The sequence below is a fragment of the Suricata suricatta genome, chromosome 3 (genome assembly GCF_006229205.1).
Source record: "Suricata suricatta isolate VVHF042 chromosome 3, meerkat_22Aug2017_6uvM2_HiC, whole genome shotgun sequence".
Classification (NCBI taxonomy): Eukaryota; Metazoa; Chordata; class Mammalia; order Carnivora; family Herpestidae; genus Suricata; species Suricata suricatta.
In genome coordinates, this window is record NC_043702.1 from 152,064,464 (window position 1) to 152,085,418 (window position 20,955).

Here is a 20,955-nt window from a genome sequence, read left to right on the forward strand (position 1 = left end):
TTCTCCAGTTCAAACAGGACGGGGTTACCACCGCTCACGTACACAGTCACCGCATCCCCTCTGTGAGCACACAGTTTCACAATGCTGAGCTCCTCCTTTCCAGGCACCAACGCAGAGACCTGATCTGCGCCTAGAGTGGGGAAAGCAGCCGTCACATCAGCCCGGAGCTTTCTCCTGCAGAAAGCAAACCAATACGTGGTATGAATCGTGCTGCATGCATTCTGAGAAATGCAAAAGCTTCAGAAGGACTTACTAGAACATCACAAGGGCCAACGAAAACCTGGTTTATGATGCCCTACTCTCGTGCCCTCTTCTAGAACATCCTAGTGCCTTTCTCATCTCATGTATCTGTCTCATCTATTTTCACATATTTGTGGGGGCAAGGCTTTCCATTTTACCAAGAAATGAGGGAAACAGAGATCCAGGGAGTACCCAAGTTAGCCCAAGTGTAAATTTATGCCTGTATATGCATGGCAAATCGGCTGATCTAGTCCAATGAGTGCTGTGGGCCTGCTGGGTTTGAGAAAAGCCTGGTGGCGGCCTGGTGGGTGGAGCTGGTTCCTTCTCTCCCTCACCTGTCAGACCCCTTGATGGCCCTGTTGGACTTGACCCAAAAGGCCTTGGCAAACATGTCTGCTGGAGTGGCGTGGGCAAGAGAAGGAGGGCACAGAAGCCAGGCGCTGTCAAGAACGCGAGAACGCGGCGCCTTGCAGGGGCCAGGGCAGGAAAGAGGCCCAGCGGGAAATCCTGGCCTCGCAGCTACCGGCCTTTTGCCTCTGCGGAGACCGTGGCCGCCCCTAGTGATAAGACCCGGAACTGATGCGGGGAAGGCAGGGCCCGGAGAAAGCTGGATGAATTCCTGCTCAGGCTCTGAGCCTGGCCCATGGTTGGCTCCTACACGCCACCAGGAATCCAGCAATGGGTAGAGTGACTCTGTTCATTTCATTATTCAGGGGTCTTGAGTTCCCTTCAGTTTAATTCAGCCTCACAAAATTAATTGACCGTTGCGTTTTATTCGTTTTTAGCCTTCTCGAATGGTTTTCTTAAGGGGTTTTGTTTGTTAAAATCTTTCCGTTTTATTGAATGCTAGAAGTCTCTGGAACTTCTTCTGTATTGTTTTTGTTATTTTTTTTTTAAATTTTAAATGTTATTTAATTTTGACAGAGAGAGACGGAGTGTGAACAGGGGAGGCGCAGAGTCTCTGGATCCGAAGCAGGTTCCAGTCTCAGAGCGGTCAGCACAGAGCCTGACACGGGGCTCGAACCCACAGACTGTGAGATAATGACCTGAGCCGAAGTCAGTCGCTTAACCGACTGAGCCACCCAGGCGCCCCTGTTTTTGTTTTAAATTTACATGGAATAATAACGGGGAATCTGCCCAGGTTTGTCCTTCATGTTATGAGTAAAAAAAACTACAAACTATCTTCAAATCTATTTAAAACTATTTCTGACCACCTGTGGGTAACTTTTGCAAAGCGTTATTGCATTTTGCGTTCACGTGTTATTTTGGAAGGGGAGGTGTTTCCAAAACTAATTAAATAAACTCACTTTGCCTGTAAAACAAGAAGAGTCTATGACCTAGATTACCCAGATTAGGATCAGGTTATGGTTTGGCTTCTCCCTTGCAATGTGATCATGGGCCAATGGCTTATTCTTTCTAAAACACTTGTATTCTCTGAAAGATGTGGATGTAGTACTTACATCATATGGTTTCCATAAGAAAAGATTGAGTTAATGTGTATGATAAGTTACACAGTGTTTTGCAAATTTCCAGTCATATTTTTCAAAGGTCTTGACAGGTCTAGAGGGCAAGATGGTGGAGAAGTAGGGAGTTCTGTACTTCCCGCCTGCATCTCTCAAGCAAAGAAGGGCTGAAGCCAAAAGAGACTGAACCACAAGAGTCTGGTAGGAAAAGATACAGAGTCTACTAAGAAGAGAGCCTCATAGGTGTGTGATTGTAAACTGGGGAAGATAAAAAAAGGGCCGGGACAAGGAAGGACGGAGGAGAGGGAGCCCTCTCTGTGGGAGACACAAAGGGAAAAGAGTGGCTAAAACTGCTCCTATGACTGTCCCTGGAAAAGAGAAAAACCTTGGCCCGGGACGGAAAGCGATCCTATCATCCCATCTCTAACCACAGGGTGTTCAGAGAGCGAAACTATCTCTTACTTTGGAGGCTTTCTGGGGTGGGTGCCCTTGTCCCAGAAATTCCCTTCAGTAGAGAATATATGCAAGGGACTGAATTGGCATCAGGAGAAACAGCTCCTCTACTCAACCCCGGGCTAGGAAGAGCCCCGGCCTGGGCTTGTGGGATTATATTTTGGGCAGTATCATTAATGCACATGGAGTAAGAGCTGGAAATGAGGCTGGGGGCGGGACATAGAACACTGCCCACCTTGGCTGTACTCACGGCACAGTGAGATCAAACCCAAAAGAGAGATTTGCAATGCTTGGTTCAAGAAGAAACTGAGGGGCTGCTGTTTTTCTCCCCACAATGACCAAGGTGGGACCCACAGTGGAGGCAACATCCGCCTACACCGAACCACACCCATCTGCTTGCTTGCCTGCTTTGTTACTGGAGCTGAATAGATGCTGCTTAAACAGACAGCCCATCACCCAAGACCAGCATTGATAAATTGCTGTGATTAACTCTAGCTCAATTCTTGCTATTCAGATATATTTCCCCTTATTTCATTCTTATCTCTCCCCCCCACCCCAGACTGGGTATTCTTGTTATAGATTTGCTTAAACAGTCATACCTAATCCATTCTCTTGCTACATTAAAAATTTTTTTATGCTTATTTATTTTTGAAAGACAGAGAGACAGAGCATGAGCAAGGGAGGGTAGAGAGAGAGCGCGACACAGAATCTGAAGCAGGCTCCAGGATCTGAGCTGTCAACACAGAGCCCAATGCAGGGCTTGAACTCAAGATCCATGGGATCATGACCTGAGCTGAAGTCGGACCCTTAACTGACTGAGCCACCCAGGCGTCCTTCTTGATACATATGCTACAACTCTGTCTTTATCTTCCTTTCTCTCTGTCTGAAATAATCAGAATATATCGTTTCTCAGGGTAACATTATCTTCTTTTTCTTTTCTTTTCTCTCCTCACCTCCTGCTGTAGTCTCCTTTTTCTCTATCTGAATTAAGCCTTTTAGTCTATCTGCCTGGTCAAAGTTCAATTTTTCTTTCTCCCCACCCCCTGTAATTTCTCTCTTTGTATATGATCTTCCATCAACACTGCCTCCACCCTGCTCTTTATTTGTAGCTGGGATCTCTGGTTTCATGCTTTTAAACTGCCTTTTGTCTTCCTCCCCTGCTTTTGGTTTGCTTGTTTGTCTGACTTGTTTGTATGTTTGTGTGCTTTTGTTCCTTGTTTGTTTCTCTGTTTTCCTTTTCAGGGCTACCTCAAGAAATAAGCCAACATACACATAATGGAGAGTCCCAAATATCACTAGAGTAGGGAAATAAAATAACCAAAGGCACAACAAAAGAGACCAAGGGACACCATTAAAAGAACTCTTCTTGAATGGACAGTCTCTGGACAGTCAATGAGCCTCCTTTAATATAGCAATACTCACAGATACAGAGTGTATAACAAGCTTTTAAAACCGACAAGAGACAGAAAGCTAGCCAAAATGATGAAATGGAACTCTCCTGAAAAGAAATTCCAGGAAGAAGTCACAGCTACAGAATTGGCCAAACAGATATAAGCAACATAACTGAGCAAGAATTTAAAATATTTGTCATAAAATTAAACACTGGGCTTGAAAAAGGTATGGAAGACATCAGAGAACCTACAAAGACTATGGACTGCACAAATTGTTGTGATGAATTAAAAAATGCTATGAATGAGGTGCATAATAAAATGGAACTGGCCATTGCACGGATTGAAGAGGGAGAGAGGAGAATAGGTGAATTAGAAGACACAATTATAGAAAAAGAGGAAGCCAAGAAAAAGAGAGATAAATTGATCCAGGAGCATGAAAGGAGAATTCGAGAACTGAGTGATACAATCAAATGGAACAATATCTGTATCATAGGAATTCCTGAAGAAGAAGAAAGAGAGAATGGGGCTGAGGGGTACTTGAACAAATTATTTTCTTCCAATCTGGGGAAGGAAATAGACATTAAAATTCAAGAGGCACAGAGACGTAACTTGAATCAATCTTCTGCATGACATATCATAGTGAAACTGGCAAAATATAAGGATAAAGATAAAATTCTGAAAGCAGCTAAGGATAATAGGGCCCTAACATACTAAGGAAGACATATCAGGGTGGTTGCAGACCTATCTACTGAAACTTGGCAGGCCAGAAAGGAATGGCAGGAAATCTTCAATGTGATGAACAGAAAAAACATGCAGCCAAGAATTCTTTATCCAGCAAGCCTGTAATTCAGAATAGGAGAGATAAAAGTGTTCCCAAATAAACAAAAATTGAAAGAATTCATCACCACTAAACCAGCCCTACAAGAAATCCTTTGAGGGACTCTGAGAGGGAAATGTTGCAAGGAATACAAGGTATCAGAGACACCACTACACGCATGAACCCTACAGAGAACACAATGAATACAAACCCCTATTTTTCAATAATAACACTGAATGTAAATGTACTAAATGCTCCAATCAAAAGACATAGGGTAGCAGAATGGGGGGAAAAACCCAAAATCTATCTGTTTTCTGTCTACAGAAGACTTATTTTAGACCTGAACACACCTTCATATTGAAATTAAGGGGATGAAGAAATATCTATCATGCAACTGAAGTCAAAAGAAAGCTGGAGTAGCCATACTTATATCAGACAAATTGGACATTAAAGTAAATAAGGTAACAAAAGATGAGAAAGGACATTATATAATAATTACAGGGTCTTTCCATAGGAAGAACTAACAATTATATACATCTATGTGCCAAATAGGGAGCACCCAAATACATAAAACAATTAACCACAAACAGAAACAATCTTATTGATAAGAATGTGCTAATTGCAGGAGATTTTAATACTCTGCTTACATCAATGGATAGATCAACTAGACAGAAAATCATTAATGAAACAATGGACCTGAATGATGCATTGGAACAGATGGATTTGATAGATATATTTAGAACCATACATCCTGAGGCTATGGAATTCACTTTCTTCTCAAGTACACCCGGTCCATTCTCTAAGATAGGCCATATACTGGGTCATAAAGCAGCCCTCAATAAATATAAGAGAATTAAGATCATATCATGCACACTTTCAGATCACAGTGCTATGAAACTTGAAATCAACCACAGAAAAAAAATCTGGAAAACCTCCAGATGCATGGAGGTTAAAGACCACCCTACTTAAGAACTATTGGGCCAATCAGGCCATTAGAAAAGAAACTAAAAAATATATGGAAACAAATGAAAATGAAAATACAACAATCCAAACTCTCTGGGATGCAAAAAAGGCAGTTCTAAGAGGAAAGTATATTGTAATCCAGGTCTATTTCAAGAACCTAGAAAAAGCACAATACAAAATCTAATAGCACACGTAAAGGAACTAGAAGGAGAGGAGAGCAAGAGTACCCCAAACCCAACAGAAGAAGAGAAATATTAAAGATCAGGGCAGAAATAAACATTATAGAATCCAAATAAACAGTTGAAAAGATCAATGAAACCAAGAGGTGGATTTTTGAAAAAATAAACAAAATTGATAAATCCTTAACCAGGTTTCTCAAAAAGAAAGAGAGAGTGCCTAAATACACAAAATCATGAAAGGAAATGAATCTATTACAACCAATCCCTCAGAAATACAAGCAATTATCAGGGAATTCCATGAAAAATTATATGCAAACACACTGAACAACCTAGAAGAAATGGACAAATTCCTAAACACACATGCACCATCAAAATTCAAATGGGAGCATATAGAAAATATGAGCAGACCCACAACCAGTGAAGAAATTGAATCAGTTACCAAAAATCTCCCAACGAATAAGAGTCCTGAGCCAGGTGGCTTCCCTGGGGAATTCTACCAGGCATTTAAGTCAGACATAATACCAATTTTTCTCAAGCTATTCCAAAAAATAGAAATAGAGGGAAAGCTTCCAGATTCATTCTATGAAGCCAGCATCTCTGATTCCCAAACCAGACAGAAGCCCAGCAAAAAAAGAGAACTACAGGCCAATATCCTTGATGAATACAGATGCAAAAATACTCAACAAGATACTAGCAAATCAAATTCAACAGCATATACAAAGAATTATCCACCATGATCAAGTAGAATTCATTCCTGGATTACAGGGATGGTTCAATATTTGCAATCCATCAATGCGATATATCACATTAATAAAAGAAAAGATAAAAACCATATGACCCTGTCGATAGATGCAGAAAAAGCATTTGACAAAATACAGCACCATTTCTTAATAAAGACCCTCGAGAAAGTCGGAATAGAAGGAACATACTTAAACATCATAAAAGCCATTTATGAAAAGCACACAGCTAATATCATCCTCAATGGGGAAAACTGAGAGCTTTCCCCTGGAGGCCAGGAACATGACAGGGATGTCCACTCTCACCATTGTTGTTTAACATAGTGCTGGAAATCCTAGCATTAGCAATCAGACAACAAAATGAAATAAAAGGCATCAGAATGGGCAAAGATGAAGACAAACTTTCACTCTTTGCAGATGACATGATATTCTACATGGAAAACCCAATTATCCATGAATTCAGCAAAGTTTCAGGGTACAAAATCAACGTACAGAAATCGGTTGCATTCTTATACACCAATAATGAAGCAACAGAACAAGAAATCAAGAAACTGATCCCATTCAAAATTGCACAAAAAAACCATAAAATACCTAGGAACAAACCTAACCAAAAGTAAAAGATCTGAATGATGAGAACTATAGAAAACTTATGAAGGAAATTGAAGAAGAAACAAAAAAATGGAAAAACATTCCATGCTCATGGATCAGAAGAATAAATATTGTTAAAAAGTCATTATTACTGAAAGCAATGTATACATTCAATGCAATCCCAATCAAAATTGCACCAATATTCTTCTCAAAGCTAGAACAAACCTAAATTTTTATGGAACCACAAAAAACCTGAATAGCCAAAGTAATATTGAAGAATAAAACCAGAATGGGAGGCACCATAATGCCAGACTTTAGCAGCTACTACAAAGCTGTCATCATCAAGACAGTATGGTATTGGCATAAAAACAGACACATAGACCAATGGAATAGAATAGAGAATTAATATGACAATAAACTATTATAAATTAAAAAAAAAAAGAATAGAGAACCCAGAATTGGACCCATAAATGTATGGCCCATTAGTCTTTGATAAAGCAGGAAAGATTATCCAATGAAAAAAAATCCAGCCTTTTTGACAGATGGTGCTGAGAGAACTAGACAGCAACATGCAAAAGAATGAAACTAGATGACTTTCTTACACCATACACAAAAATAAATTCTAAACGGGTGAAAGACCTGAATGTGAGACAGGAAACCATCAAAACCAAAGAGGAAAAAGCAGGAAACAACATCCTTGACCTCAGCCACAGCAACTTCTTACTCAACACATCTCCAAAGGCAAGGAAATCAAGAGGAAAAATGAACTATTGGGACCTCATTAAGATAAAAAAAAATGCTTCTGCATGGTAAAGGAAATAGTCAATAAAGCTAATAGGCAACCTAAGGAATGGGAAAATATAGTTGCAAATGACATATCAGATACAAGGCTAGTATCCAAAATCCATAAAGAACTCACCAAACTCCACACCTGAAAAACAAATAATCCAGTGAAGAAATGGACAGAAGACATGAATAGACACTTCTCCAAAGGGGACATCCAGATGGCCAACAGACATAGGAAACGATGCTCAGCATCACTCATTATCAGGGAAATACAAATCAAGCCACACTGAGACACACTAAGATACCTACCACCTCATGCCGGTCAGAGTGGTTAAAATGAACAATTGGGAGACTATAGATGCTGGTGAGGATGTGGAGAAACGGGCACCCTCTTATACTGTTGGTAAGAATGTAAACTGTTGTAGTCTCTCTGGAAAACAGTGTGGAGGTTCCTCAAAAAATTAACAATAGAACTACCCTGTGACCCATTAGTAGCACTGCTAGGAATTTACCTAAGGGATACAGAAGTGCTGATGTATAGGGGCACATATACCCCAATGTTTATAGCAGCAATTTTAGCAATAGCCAATTCATGGAAAGAGCCTAAATATCCATCAACTGATGAGTGGATCAAGAAGACGTGGTGTGTGTGTGTGTGTGTGTGTGTGTGTGTGTGTGTACACACACACACACACACACAATGGAATACTACATGGCAATGAGAAGGAATAATTCTGCCATTAGTGGCAATTTGGATGGATCTTGAGGGTGTCATGCTAAGTGAAATAAGTCAGGCAGAGAAGGACAGGTACCATATGTTTTCACTCATAAGTGGAATAGGAGAAACTTAACACAGGGCCATGGGGGAGGAGAAGGGGGAAAATAGTTGGGGAGAGGGAGGGAGGCAAACCATGAGAGACTCTTGAATACTGAGAGCAAACCAAGGGCTGATGGGGGAGGTGGACAGGGGAAGAGGGGTGACAGGCATGGAGGAGGGAACTTGTGGGGATGAGCACTGGTGTTATAAGGAAAACAAATTGATAATAAACTATAAAAGAAAAAAAAAGTTCTCAACAGATGTAAAATTTTGGGTTTCCCTGAAAAGGGACTGCTGTGTGCCCTGTAGGCATGGATTTAAGGTCCTGGTGTTTTGGCTCCTATTAAATTAAATTTTAATTTATGGGCAGTATATTTATCCACCAAGAGAAATAAATACTAATTGCTTCTTCCTTGACACGGTTACACAAAAGAGGATTCCACATTGGCCATTCAAAGATTAGGTCTTCCAGTGTCTGTCCACAAACAGGACTCTTGGAAGGACCCCTAATGTGGCCTTCAGGCGAAGCCCAAAATGGGCTCCTCCTACACTTCTGACCTAGTAGGCCTTTATTCTGAAGGACCCCAGCCACAAGGCCAAAGTCAGAGGAGCCCAGAGGAGGACAGTGTCAGAGAAGCTCCTCCCTTGCAGCCACCCTAGGGGATGTGTGATCCCAGACTGCGCTGTGGACCAGTGTTGACTGCAGCACAGCTACTGAGGCAGCCTCCATGCAGGGAGCTGAGGAAGACTATTCAAGGGAATATTAGAATAATAAATACGAAAACAGCAACGTAGATAAATGCTTTAAATGATCTTCCTTCTATATATATTAAAAAAAGAAGGTTAACATAGACTGGAAGGATGTCAGAAACTAATAAAAATATAACTTTATTAAAGAGGAAACATAAATGATGGGAAAAAACTACTCTTCATAGACCCTTGTCATTTATTACTTTGACTTTTGAAACATGTAGTTGTTTTTCATATTTAAAAAGTTTAGCTGAATAGAGGAAGAAGCATAATCTAAAATTAAAATAAAATGTTAATGCAAATAACTGTAAAACTCTATTAAGTTGATAAGTGAGCCAATTAGAGATCAGGATTATTTCAAGTCCTTTCAGAAAAGAGAATTTACACTCAGAGTTGAACATCCTGAGACAAAATAAATGCAAAGACATTGTTACCTTCATTTAGTAGTTTACCTGCTAGTAGTAATGTTTGCATTACACTTTTTATATTATTTATCAAATCTTGAAATATAAGAATATGTGAGGAAAGAGAAAAGACAGAAAAGGTTTTTAACCCTGTATCATTAAACTTGAATTGTAAGATAAAATAGGAGCAAATGAATATTAAATTTCATTTCTATTTCAGTTTTCTGACAAGCAAAATTATATTTAAAGACATTTCAACAGTGTTGAACATTCCTATTTCATAACAATGGCATAATACTTGGGCTCTAATCACTATTTCCCAATGAAAAGAATCAGCGGTGCCTGGGTGGCCAGTTGGTTAAGGTTCCAACTTCAGCTCAGGTCATGATCTCGTGGATCAGGACCCAGATTCACATTCTCTGTCTCCCTCTCTCTCTACCCATCCCCAACTCATGCCCTGTCTCTTCCTCTCTTACTCCCCCCCAACTCTTATAAATAAATAAATAAACATAAAAAAAGAAACAGACATTTTTAGAAAGGTGTATGCTTACAGGAACTGGGCAGGGAAGCATACAGCGAGCCTGGAACACAATATTGTGCTAAAAAGAAAAGAAATGCTCAAAGAATAATGGGGTACAACAAAAAAAATCATGAGCTGGTTTCAAAAGGCTCTTCCTAGCCAAATTTGGGATAATTTGAGCCTCAAAAATAATGACCATATTTAATTGTGACAATTGAATAAATAAAAATTCATGACTCCACACTGATACATTTATGATTTTATTAATTTTTTGTTGTTGTTGAGAGAGAGAACTTGATGGGTGAAAGAAGGGCAAAGGGAGAGTGAGAGAGACAATCTTAAACAGCACACTCAGCACTCAGTGCAGAGGCTGAGTTGGAGCCAAGGGCTCAACCCATGACCCTGGGATCATGACCCGAGTCAAAGCCTAGTTGGATGCTCAACCAACTGAGCTACCCCGGCTCCCCACTGATACAACATTAAGGGGAAAAAAAAGAAAAGAAAAAAATCTTTAAAGCCATCAGAAGGTCACTATCATCAGGTCCTTACTCCAAAAATTGGAAATTAAAGAGTTAAAATATTTACCTTATCTTTTTAAGTAAAAGTATTAAAGAATTGGCAAACTAACACTCATCTTGACACGAGAATGACAATAAGTGCAGAAAAATATTAGAATTAGTGTTAAAAATCACTATTTTGCAGCCCAAAATGAAAATAATTGGTTTTAGGCCATATTGGTTACAGGTCAAGTGTCACACGTAGATTCCACAAGCATTGGGTGAAAGGTTCTGGACAAATAGTACATGCACCAATATTAACAGCAAAGATAAATTGTCAGTTGTAACAATATTCCTCTACATGTGAGAAAACTGACTGTCTCTTGTGATTCAGATTTAGATAAATTGGCTCCATTAGAGACAGCCAGGTTTCTTATTCTGAGAATGCCACTTGATGTGATGCAAAGTGAAGTAAGAAGAGATCACCTTAAAATATTTTTACCTTAATTATATCTTTATTTTTATCTTAAACTTTTCATGTTTTGTAGAAGTTATAAATGTTTTCAGTCAACTGATTTTAATGATTTATGTTGTTTGAACTGTATGAGCTTAAAAATTGCATTTCAGACTCTTGAGGTTGAATGTTTCCAAACCCTCTATAGCAACGAAATCATGAAGATGTCATTAGATTAGAGGGTCATTACCAAAGAGGTCCTCATAGCTCTCAACATGTATTGTCTTACTTTATCTTTATTTTAAATTCACATATTCTTGTGGTCCAAAGGAAATGTATATTAAAGATGGATAAAATGGACAATGCAGGTATTAAGAAGTTAAACACCAACTCTCATCCCTAGTTTTTCTAAATTCTATTGTCATTCTTTTATTCTGCTTCCTGACAATCTTCGTTCTATAAACATGTATTCAATGTTCAAAGCACACTGTGTTTATACTTTATATCAGATGTTTTGTCACTTTTCATGTTATGTTATACTTATGGACCCACTTAGATTCTAATATCTATTATTTATGATTTCTTTGAATTTTTATGTGTTCTAGAGAGGTATTTTGTAGGAAATCATATATTTCCTTTTTTTTTTTTTGGTATATCTATCTATTGGCAGGTGAGCAAAAGTAAGTAATACCTACTTAGATTTTCTTACTAACATAGGTATGATACAGTTAGGTTCTGATGTGTTTTCAAAGTGAAATTATTTTGAATATGGAAAATTCTGTCTCCCATTTCCTCTGAAATGCACAGTCTCAGGAAGCCACAGAAGTTATGGAGGAAGATTTGAGAGATAGAGGAGAAAGATTTCTTGTCATAGATATTCTTTGAATAGGACACAAAGCATTTTGGTTTGCCAAGTTTTAATGAGGTGCTTTTTAGAAGTGATTTATTTGTCGCACAGATTATAATTACATCATCCATATAATATTTAACACAAATTCTGCTATGAATATACATGAATTAAGCAATACTTGACACAATAAACTGAATTGTATTGAACATGAAAAATTTTGAATAAATGTACGTATGTTAACTTTAGGACTGCATCTTAACCACTGTGTTTTACACAAATAGGATAGTCCAGTTTCCCGTCCCAACAGGTTGCCTGCAATGATTGTGGGGGTGTCTGCACACGATGTCCACGTATACATTCAAACTGAACAGTATCCCTTGTTGGGAAATATCTTCTTTTCTTAGAAGACCATCCTAATTGTATGTTATGTTGTTTCATGATGTCTTCTGATATTTTACATACATCTGAAGGTTAAAAAAAAGTCAATGTAAGCATTAAGTAGTAAACAGATATTTTCCATAAAATTTCAGAATTTCCAGTAGAATCTTCTACACTGGTCCACAGCTTTGTTTACAAAACCTTTTCCAAACCAATTCATTGAGAATCCATCACAGAGATGTAAATCATTTTAAATGATCACTGATGTAAAATTGAGGTACTATGTTTAAAGTATGATAATTAGGAGCACCTGGGTGGCTCTTGTGGTTAAGTGACCCATTTCAGCCTAGGTCACGATCTCATGGGTCATGAGTTCAAGCCCCATGGGCTCTGTGCTAACAGCTCAGAGCCTGGACCCCATTTTGAATTCTATGTCTCCCTCTCTCTCTCTGCCTCTGCCCACTCACACTCTGTCCTCTCCTTCAAAAATAAGTAAACATTAAAAAAAATTAAAGTATGATAATTAAATGTTATAATGAAAGATTTATCATGCCAATTACAATAGCTTTCATTAAAGAATATTGTGTTGCTCTTGTTGCTTGAAAAAACAACAAAGTTTTTTCAAATTTTATTTCTTCACATATTAACATTTGGTAGTCAAATATTTGACAGAATAGCTGTTGGTTAATCCATGAAAATTCTGTTAAAAACAGCAAAACATCACCTCATTATACTAATTTTCCCAGAATCCATGTGAATATTAAAATACTTACCCAAGCACTTTGGTGGTGTGGACCACTGTCCTTTGCTGCACGTTATGACCTTGTTTCCCTCAAGCACATACATGGACTGGCACTGGTACTCAACCGATGATCCTGGATCATATTCCGATTTTGGGAATGTGGTTGTGTCTCCATTGTCAATAGTCGGAGGGGGCTCACATTTTTCATTAGGGTCTAAAAAAGTATTATTTGATTTATTGAAAGTCCAAAGAAAAACAGGTTAAAGTAAAGCAAATAGAAATATAGCACAACATACAATATCAAGACTTGTGATTTCTGCTGACAGAAATGATTCATTGAAGAAATTCTAATCACTTAAACTGAGAGTAACACTTTTAGCCCTTCCTTTTGTCCCACGTGAAAGTACACATAAAGCTTAAAAAATATGTCTGCATTGCAGTATTTGGTATTAAGCAACATTTCCCTACTGAATAAAGCCAGACCGATGGGTAGCTAATATACACACAGAAATCTTCTCATTAGTTACAACATACTGCAGTGTCTACCGGATCTTTAGTCGCTGTTTATTGACTTTCATTGTTATTACAAAAGAAACTTAGCTGCTTTAATTAAATCAAAGAATTACAAATTTGTATCATGTGAAAGGGAGTTGCTGGCCTCCAATTCTGGACATGATGAGGTAGAAACATTTCTGCTTATCCCTTTGCTAAGTGAAACCAGAATCCCTGAACGAATTATAAAAAACCAACATAAGAGATTATGACAGATGCAGAGTAGATATCAATCTGATCAGAGACCTTGGGACTCAAGGAATTACACTGCAGTGAGTTTGGGTTTTCATTTTACCTTCTATGACTCCTAGACTGAGCGCTGAAAAAGAATGGAACCCAGAAATAATATCAAGTTCAAGAAAAAATAATCCCAAAATTATCCTCTCTCTTTAGCCAAAAGCCCAGGAAAGGAGTATTCTAGCAAAACATATATGTTTTCCAGTACTTGAATAACTCCCAAAAAACCTCATAAAGAAACCTCGACCAGTCCTCTCCCTGCGTTGCTCAGAGATCAACAGGGATCATCAGAGGATGTTGAGGAGCCCAGACTTCTATCCACACTCAGGGAACAAGACACCTCTCCACTTTCCCCGGCGTCAGTGAGGCCGACTGGGAAACCTGGACTTGCATGTGTCTGGCAGTAATGGAGGCCTGATAAATAGGAGATGTCAACAAAATCCAGAGCCTTAAAACAGAATATTCCAAATGTCTAGAATACAACTGAAAATCACTCATTATAGGGGCACCTGAGTGCCTCAGTGGGTTGAGCACCCAACTCTTGAATTCGACTCAGGTCATGATCTCACGGTTCATGAGTTTGAGCTTTGTGTTGGGCTCTGTGCTGGCAGAGAGGAGCCTGTTTGGGATTCCCTCTCCCTCTCTCTGCCCCTCCCCTACTCAAATGCTGGCATGACTACTCACCCTGTTAAAATAAATAAAACTTTTAAAAAGAGAGAAAAAAAAATCACCCGTTATACCTAAGACCACGAAAATCTCAAAGGAGAAATAGAATCAACACATTGCAACACTGAGATGACACAGATACTGGAATTATGTACTGATGGTTTTTCAAAATCCAATGGGAAATATAGGACTGAAAAATATAATAATGGATTTTTAAAAAAACTCTTACTGGATGGGCTCTGTCTTGGATTACAGATGACAGAAGGATAAATAAACTTGAATATAGAATTCAGGTTACTCATTTTGAAAACAGACTGAAAACAAACAAAAGTGATAGGGCTTCAGGGACCAGTAAGAGTACAGCGTGAGACTGGACAACGAGAAAGAGAAAAGAAAGGGGTTGAAGATATAAAAAAGAAAAGACTGAAAATTTCCGAAATTGGGCACAAGGCATAAACATTCATATTGTAAAAGCCAAGCAGGATAATCTTAAAGAAATTAATGCCAAGATACATAAGCAAACTGAGGAAAACTACAGGAAAGGAAACATTTCAAAAGCAGATATGAAGAAATTAGGCAAACCCCTAAGAGGAAAAGGGTTCAAGTGTCAGTGGGTTCTCATCTGTGTCTATCGAGCCAGAGAGAATTGACATTTTTCAAATGCTGGAAGACAAGAAACTGTCATCCCTGAATGCTACATCCGGTGACATCATACTTAGGATGTAAGGGAGAAATGAAGACTTTCTGAGAAAATTGAAAATGGAGAATATATCTCCAGCATAACTATCTAAAGAATTACTCAAGGAATTCTTCAAATAGCAGCAAAAAGATAACAGAAGAAAGATTGAGAAGTCATGAAGGAAGAAAGAGTAACTGAACCCCCCAAAAAATGAGAGTAAACATATTGGACTTGTTTTCCTAAGAAGTATGTTATATTTGATGTTTCCACAAGATTATATCATTTCATATGGTCCTCAATATATGTAGAAGAAACACTTAAGACATTTATGTTTACAAAAAAAGAAGACATTTATGTTTAAAATGTGGGACGGTAAGAGGTTCCTGGGGGTTTTAGTCCCTATGTTCCTGACTCTTGATCTCAGCTCAGGAGTTGATCTCAGGGTTGTGAGTTCAAGTCCTGAACTGGTTTCCACATTGGCTTTGAAGTCAATAAAATAAATAAAAAAGTAAAATAAATGAAATGTGGGGAGGGTAAATGGACCAAATGAAAGTAAGGTTTCAACATTTCACTTCAAGTGGTAAAATGTGGGAGCAGTGATAAGCTAGCCACGTAGATCTTAAAACGAGAGCAACCACTAATAAAACTACACAATGAGCTATGCCCCTGAAACAATATAGGTATATCACAGTGCAATTATTTTAAAATGTTCCAAAAATCCACAAAGAAGACAAGAAAAGGAAACGGGAGTGAGAAACAGGAAACACAAAACAAATCATAAACTGCCTGACACAGCCCTGGATCTATCAAAAGTTACTTGAAGTGTAAGTAGTTTAAATACTTCAGTGAGAAGACTGAAACGGCAGGCTGGACACATAAACAAGACCCAACCATACACCGTCTAAAGGGAAACTCACTTCAAACATGGAAACATAGGTGGGCTCAAAGTAAAAGACTGAAAAATACATATGCCCAGAAAAATAAGGAGCCAGAGTATCACCTTTGTTGGCTTCTCTTATTCCCTAATCTCTGAATCCTGGAGTGTCCTATCACCAAGTTCTCGGATTTTTTCTTCTGTATACACTAATTCCCAGGCTGAGTTCAGCTAGTAACTTTCCTTTAAATATAATCCACCTGCTGAAGAAGCCCAAATTTGCATCCCATTCTATGATTATGTCCCAGGTGCTGATTCCATGTCTCCAGTTGGAATTTCGTCAGGCTGTCAAATGTCCTCAGCCTATCTTTTTTAAAAAATTTTTTGTGTTTCTTCATTTTGAAAGGCAGAGAGACCAGAGTTGTGTTGGGGGAAGGGAGGAGGCAGGGAGGAAGGACAGAGAGAGAGGGAGACAGAATCCAAAGCAGGCTCCAAAGAAGGCTGAGCTGTCAGCATAGAGCCCGCCATGGGGCTCAAACTCATGGAAAATGAGATCGTGACTTGAGCCGAAGTTGGACATTCATCCAACTGAGCACCCATGCACACCTTCAATGTATCTTTAATACATTTATTACTCAGGGAATAACTGAGTGACTTAATGGTTAAGATAGAGAATTTTCCATGACTCCAGCTGTCATAATCGAGTCAAATCCTTCATAAAATAAATATATCATATCACTTATACAGTCCACAAAAAGAAAAATTGGATTCTAAGCACATCATTTTATTTGAGATTAAAAACATCATTCCATAATAACTACTGTATTATATACTTATATTAATATATTTAGTCCCCAAAACACCTGCTTAAATTTCAAGGTAAATAAGATACTCACCTAGGCACTGAGGTGGTTGTGTCCAGTTCCCATTTGAACATGTCACGTCTTGGACCCCAACCAGGTAAAAAGGTTCAGTGCATTTATAACTTGCCCGCTGACCAGGTAGATACTTAAGCTTCTCATCTAGTATAATAGCATTTTCCACTCTGGGTGGGTTCACACAGGAAATATCTAAATGGAAAGAAAAAAAAAGTAGCATCTCTAACATCATGATCATTTTGAGGAAAAAATCAACCAATGGGATTCCAAATATATCTCTTCAGAGGACTTTAAATCAAAACTAACCTGTCATGAAAAACTGCTAATTTTAAGAAATTTACACATAAGATTGTATAAAAGGAGATCAAATAATATATTTTATTTTATAAGATTTAAACTTCTATGAAAATGAGAGGTTTTTTTGGACATATACCTTAGGGTTTAGTCAAATTATATATTTTCAAAATGAATTCATAAACAATAAGAAAATCATAATAAAAAGATTACTTAACATCACAATTAGGCTGCAATTATCCTGTTCATTAATGTAGTTTTAGGCCCTTAGAAAAATAAGCACAATAGTCATTTCCTTGGAGAATAAATAAAGAATTAACACACTTTGAAGAATACCATAGCTGATGGAAGATGGTTAACTGAGGGTTCAAACAGGAGGCGAGTGGCAAATTAACAGAAAAATAAATGTATAATTGATAAACACAGTTTTCAATGATTTTTTTTTTACAAATGCTTAAGGACATTTCATGCATAATGTATAACTCACCAGTGAGTTTCTGGTAGATGCAAAATATCATAGGCTATAGCTATGACTCCTAACTGGAGGGTACATTGAATCCCTTGTGAATTGTTAAGACACTTTCAGGGTCGCATCCTCAGAGTTCTTGCCGCCACAGGTCTGAGCAAGTGTGTGAGTTTACATTTGCATGTCTAACAGTTTCCCAGAAGATACTGATGCCACTATTCCAGAGACCACAGTTTGAGAATTACTGGGCTTTAAGATTCACCACTGAGTTTACAATTTCATCCCTTTATGATAAAGGGATGAATCCTTCATCCTTCATCCCTTCTTTTCCGAGCCTAAAAAATTAATCTATGTCCATTTTGTAAGTGCTGTCAGAAGGTATTCTATATTATATTACTTAAGACATTTTGGCAAATAGATTTAAAATGTTCATTGAAGTACCTTTGCATATTGGCTTTCCTATCCATTGGCTGTTAATACACTGTACAGTGTTTGGTCCATCCAAAAGGTAATGACGTGGACATTTGTAAGTCACTTTTTCTCCTGACCTATATACTGCCTTCTGCCGTCCTATGGGTGTGGCATTACCAAAGTCGGGTAAGCTAAAACAATCCATGTCTGAAAGAAAAAGAATATGTACTATTTCAGTAAATATTTTAAAATACATAATGACTAATAATTACAATGTAGAATAAAATGTACATATCAAACCCACGAATACTGTGCAAAATTTTTCTTAGAACTTAAATATGTTAGAAGTCTTTCTTAATTCCATTGAATAGTCCTATGTTTATCAAAGTATAACATGCAGATTTTGACATCATAAGCCTGAAGAAATATGGATATGTGTAATGCTTGAGATCACAATTCTTATATTCAAATTCTTTTTTGCTGATACAATCCATCTACATTATGTATGTAGAGGTATTTTTTTTTTTTGCTTCTGTGAAAATATGTTACCTTTGTTCATGTCAAATGTCAGAAAACTATATACTTACAAGGAGATAACTGAGGAACTAACAGTAAATTGAATAAAGATGAGATTGATGAGCAGGGACCAGCCCTGATACAGGAAAAGAGATGGGAAGTCTGACGATGTGTATCACAGGAAGTCTAATGTGCAAACAAAGTGACATGAAAGTGAAATAATTGGGCTCATGCTGTCACACTTTTATTATTACTACAGCTACTGATTCTCTACTACTATCTGCAGCTTTCCAGAGATATCTTGTTAAATCCTTGATTTACTGCCTTGTTTCCTATTTGTACTATTTATGCTCTGAATGAAGGATATTTATCAACCTTAGAGTAACATCAAATACACTGTACTTTTGCATTCTGGTTGATGGGACCATTTTCCTCCTAAACATTTTATAGTTGCTGGTCCATTAATCACAAGACCTTCGGTGCATTGGTACGTTACTTCTTCTCCATATTGGTAACTTTCTGATTTAGGAGATGGAATACCATGTGGAATCAAATGTGGTGGGGCACAAGGAAGTCCTAAAAAAGAAAGAAAGAAACGAAGAATGATTCCATGTTTTACTAGATTTGAAATTTAACTTTATGTACTGGTTGGCATATTTGGCAGTTTTATTTGAAAAATAAATGATAACGCAGGGTTTGCACTCATATCACAGAGAAGGTGCACAAATACTCCCTAAAACATCATTTTGATGTGTATCCAACTGGCAACCTGAGTAGGAACTTGAAACGAAACATGTCAATACATTGTTGGCTGTAGCAACTTCTTTCTAGATAGGTTTCCTGAGGTGAGGGAACCAAAAGCAAAAATAAACTATTGGGACTACATTAAAATAAAATGCTTCTGCACAGTGAAGGAAACAATCAACAAAACTAAAAGGCAACCTACAGAAAGGAAGAAGATATTTGCAAATGACATATATGATAAAGGTGTAGTAAATGAAATATATAAAGAACTTCTGAAACTCAATACTGAAAAAATGTATAATCCAATTAAAAATGTATAGAAGGCATGAACACACATATACCCAAAGAAGACATACGGGCTGCCAAGAGACACATAAAGGAATGCTCAGCATCACTGATCATCAGGGAAATGCAGTTCAAAACTACAATGAGATATCACCTCATACATGTCAGGCTAAAATCAATACACAAGAAATAACAAGTGTTGGACAGGATGTGGAGAAGGGAAAACCCTCATTCACGGTTGATATGGGAATGCAAACTGGTGCAGCCACCCATGAAAAAAGTATGGAGATTCCTCAAAAAGTTAAACCATAGAACTAGATCCTGTGATTTCATTACTAGATATTTACCCAAAAAGTACAATACTACTACTTCAAAGGGATACCTGTACCTTGATGTTTACAGCAGCATTATTTACAATAGCTGAGATCTGGCAGCAGCCCAAGTGTCCATCGACAGATGAATGGATAAAGAAGAGGTGGTATAAATATACAATGCACTATCACTCACCATAAAAGGAATGAAATCTTGTAATTTGGAATGTCCCAGATGGAGCTAGAGAGTATATTGCAAAGTGAAGTAAGTCAGAGAAAGACAAATAACATGACTACACACACTCATATGTGGAAGTTAAAAATAAAACATATGAGCAAAGTGGGTAAAAAGAGAGAGAGGCAAACCAAGAAACATACTCTTATAGAGAACAATGTAATTACCCGAAGGGAGGTCGGTGAGAGAGCAGGTTCAGTAGGTGAGGTGGATTCAGGAGGCACTTGTTTTGAGCACCACGTGTTGTATGGAAGTGTTGAATCACCATTCTACATGTGAAACTAATATTTTTTTTCAAAATTTTAATGTTTCTTTAAAATTTATTTAGAGAGACAGAGAGAGACAGTGTGAGTAGGGGAGGGTCAGAGAGAGAGGGAGCTACAGAATCTGAAGCAGGCTCCAACCTCTGAGATAGCTGTCAGCACAGAACCCAACTCAGGGCTCAAACCCACAAACCGTGAGGTCATGACCTGAGCCAAAGCTGGACACTTAACTGACTGAGCCACGCAGGCACCCCAACGTGAAACTAATATTACACTGCATGTTAGCTAATTGGAATTTAAACTAAAAAATAATAAAAATGAAATAATAAAATAATAAAAATTTCAATACATTTATGAAAGAGATCATCAGTGTTTCTCAAACCATTAGTGAATAATAAAAAGAAGAGCACTGAGAATCATCTTAAGTACCATATATTGTAAGAACTCAGAAACGACATTATAGGAAAAACCAGACAAATTTTTTTAAAAACTCTTGGCAAAGCTAACAGTACAAG

At 37.9% G+C, this 20,955-nt stretch overlaps 1 protein-coding gene across 1 annotated transcript in view; it reads right to left on the reverse strand.

Annotated features, from left to right (window-relative positions):
- Positions 1-11,959: 11,959 nt before the first annotated feature.
- The window catches only part of LOC115288354 (complement factor H-like), a 79,434-nt gene continuing 70,438 nt past the window's right edge, over positions 11,960-20,955 (reverse strand). The window contains exons 16-20 of the mRNA XM_029935623.1: positions 19,005-19,178; positions 18,117-18,293; positions 16,934-17,107; positions 13,061-13,243; positions 11,960-12,373 (exon numbers count right to left, since the gene is read on the reverse strand). Of these exons, the coding sequence (XP_029791483.1) occupies positions 12,165-12,373; positions 13,061-13,243; positions 16,934-17,107; positions 18,117-18,293; positions 19,005-19,178 (917 nt within the window). The 3' untranslated portion in view covers positions 11,960-12,164. The remainder of the gene's footprint in view (positions 12,374-13,060; positions 13,244-16,933; positions 17,108-18,116; positions 18,294-19,004; positions 19,179-20,955) is intronic.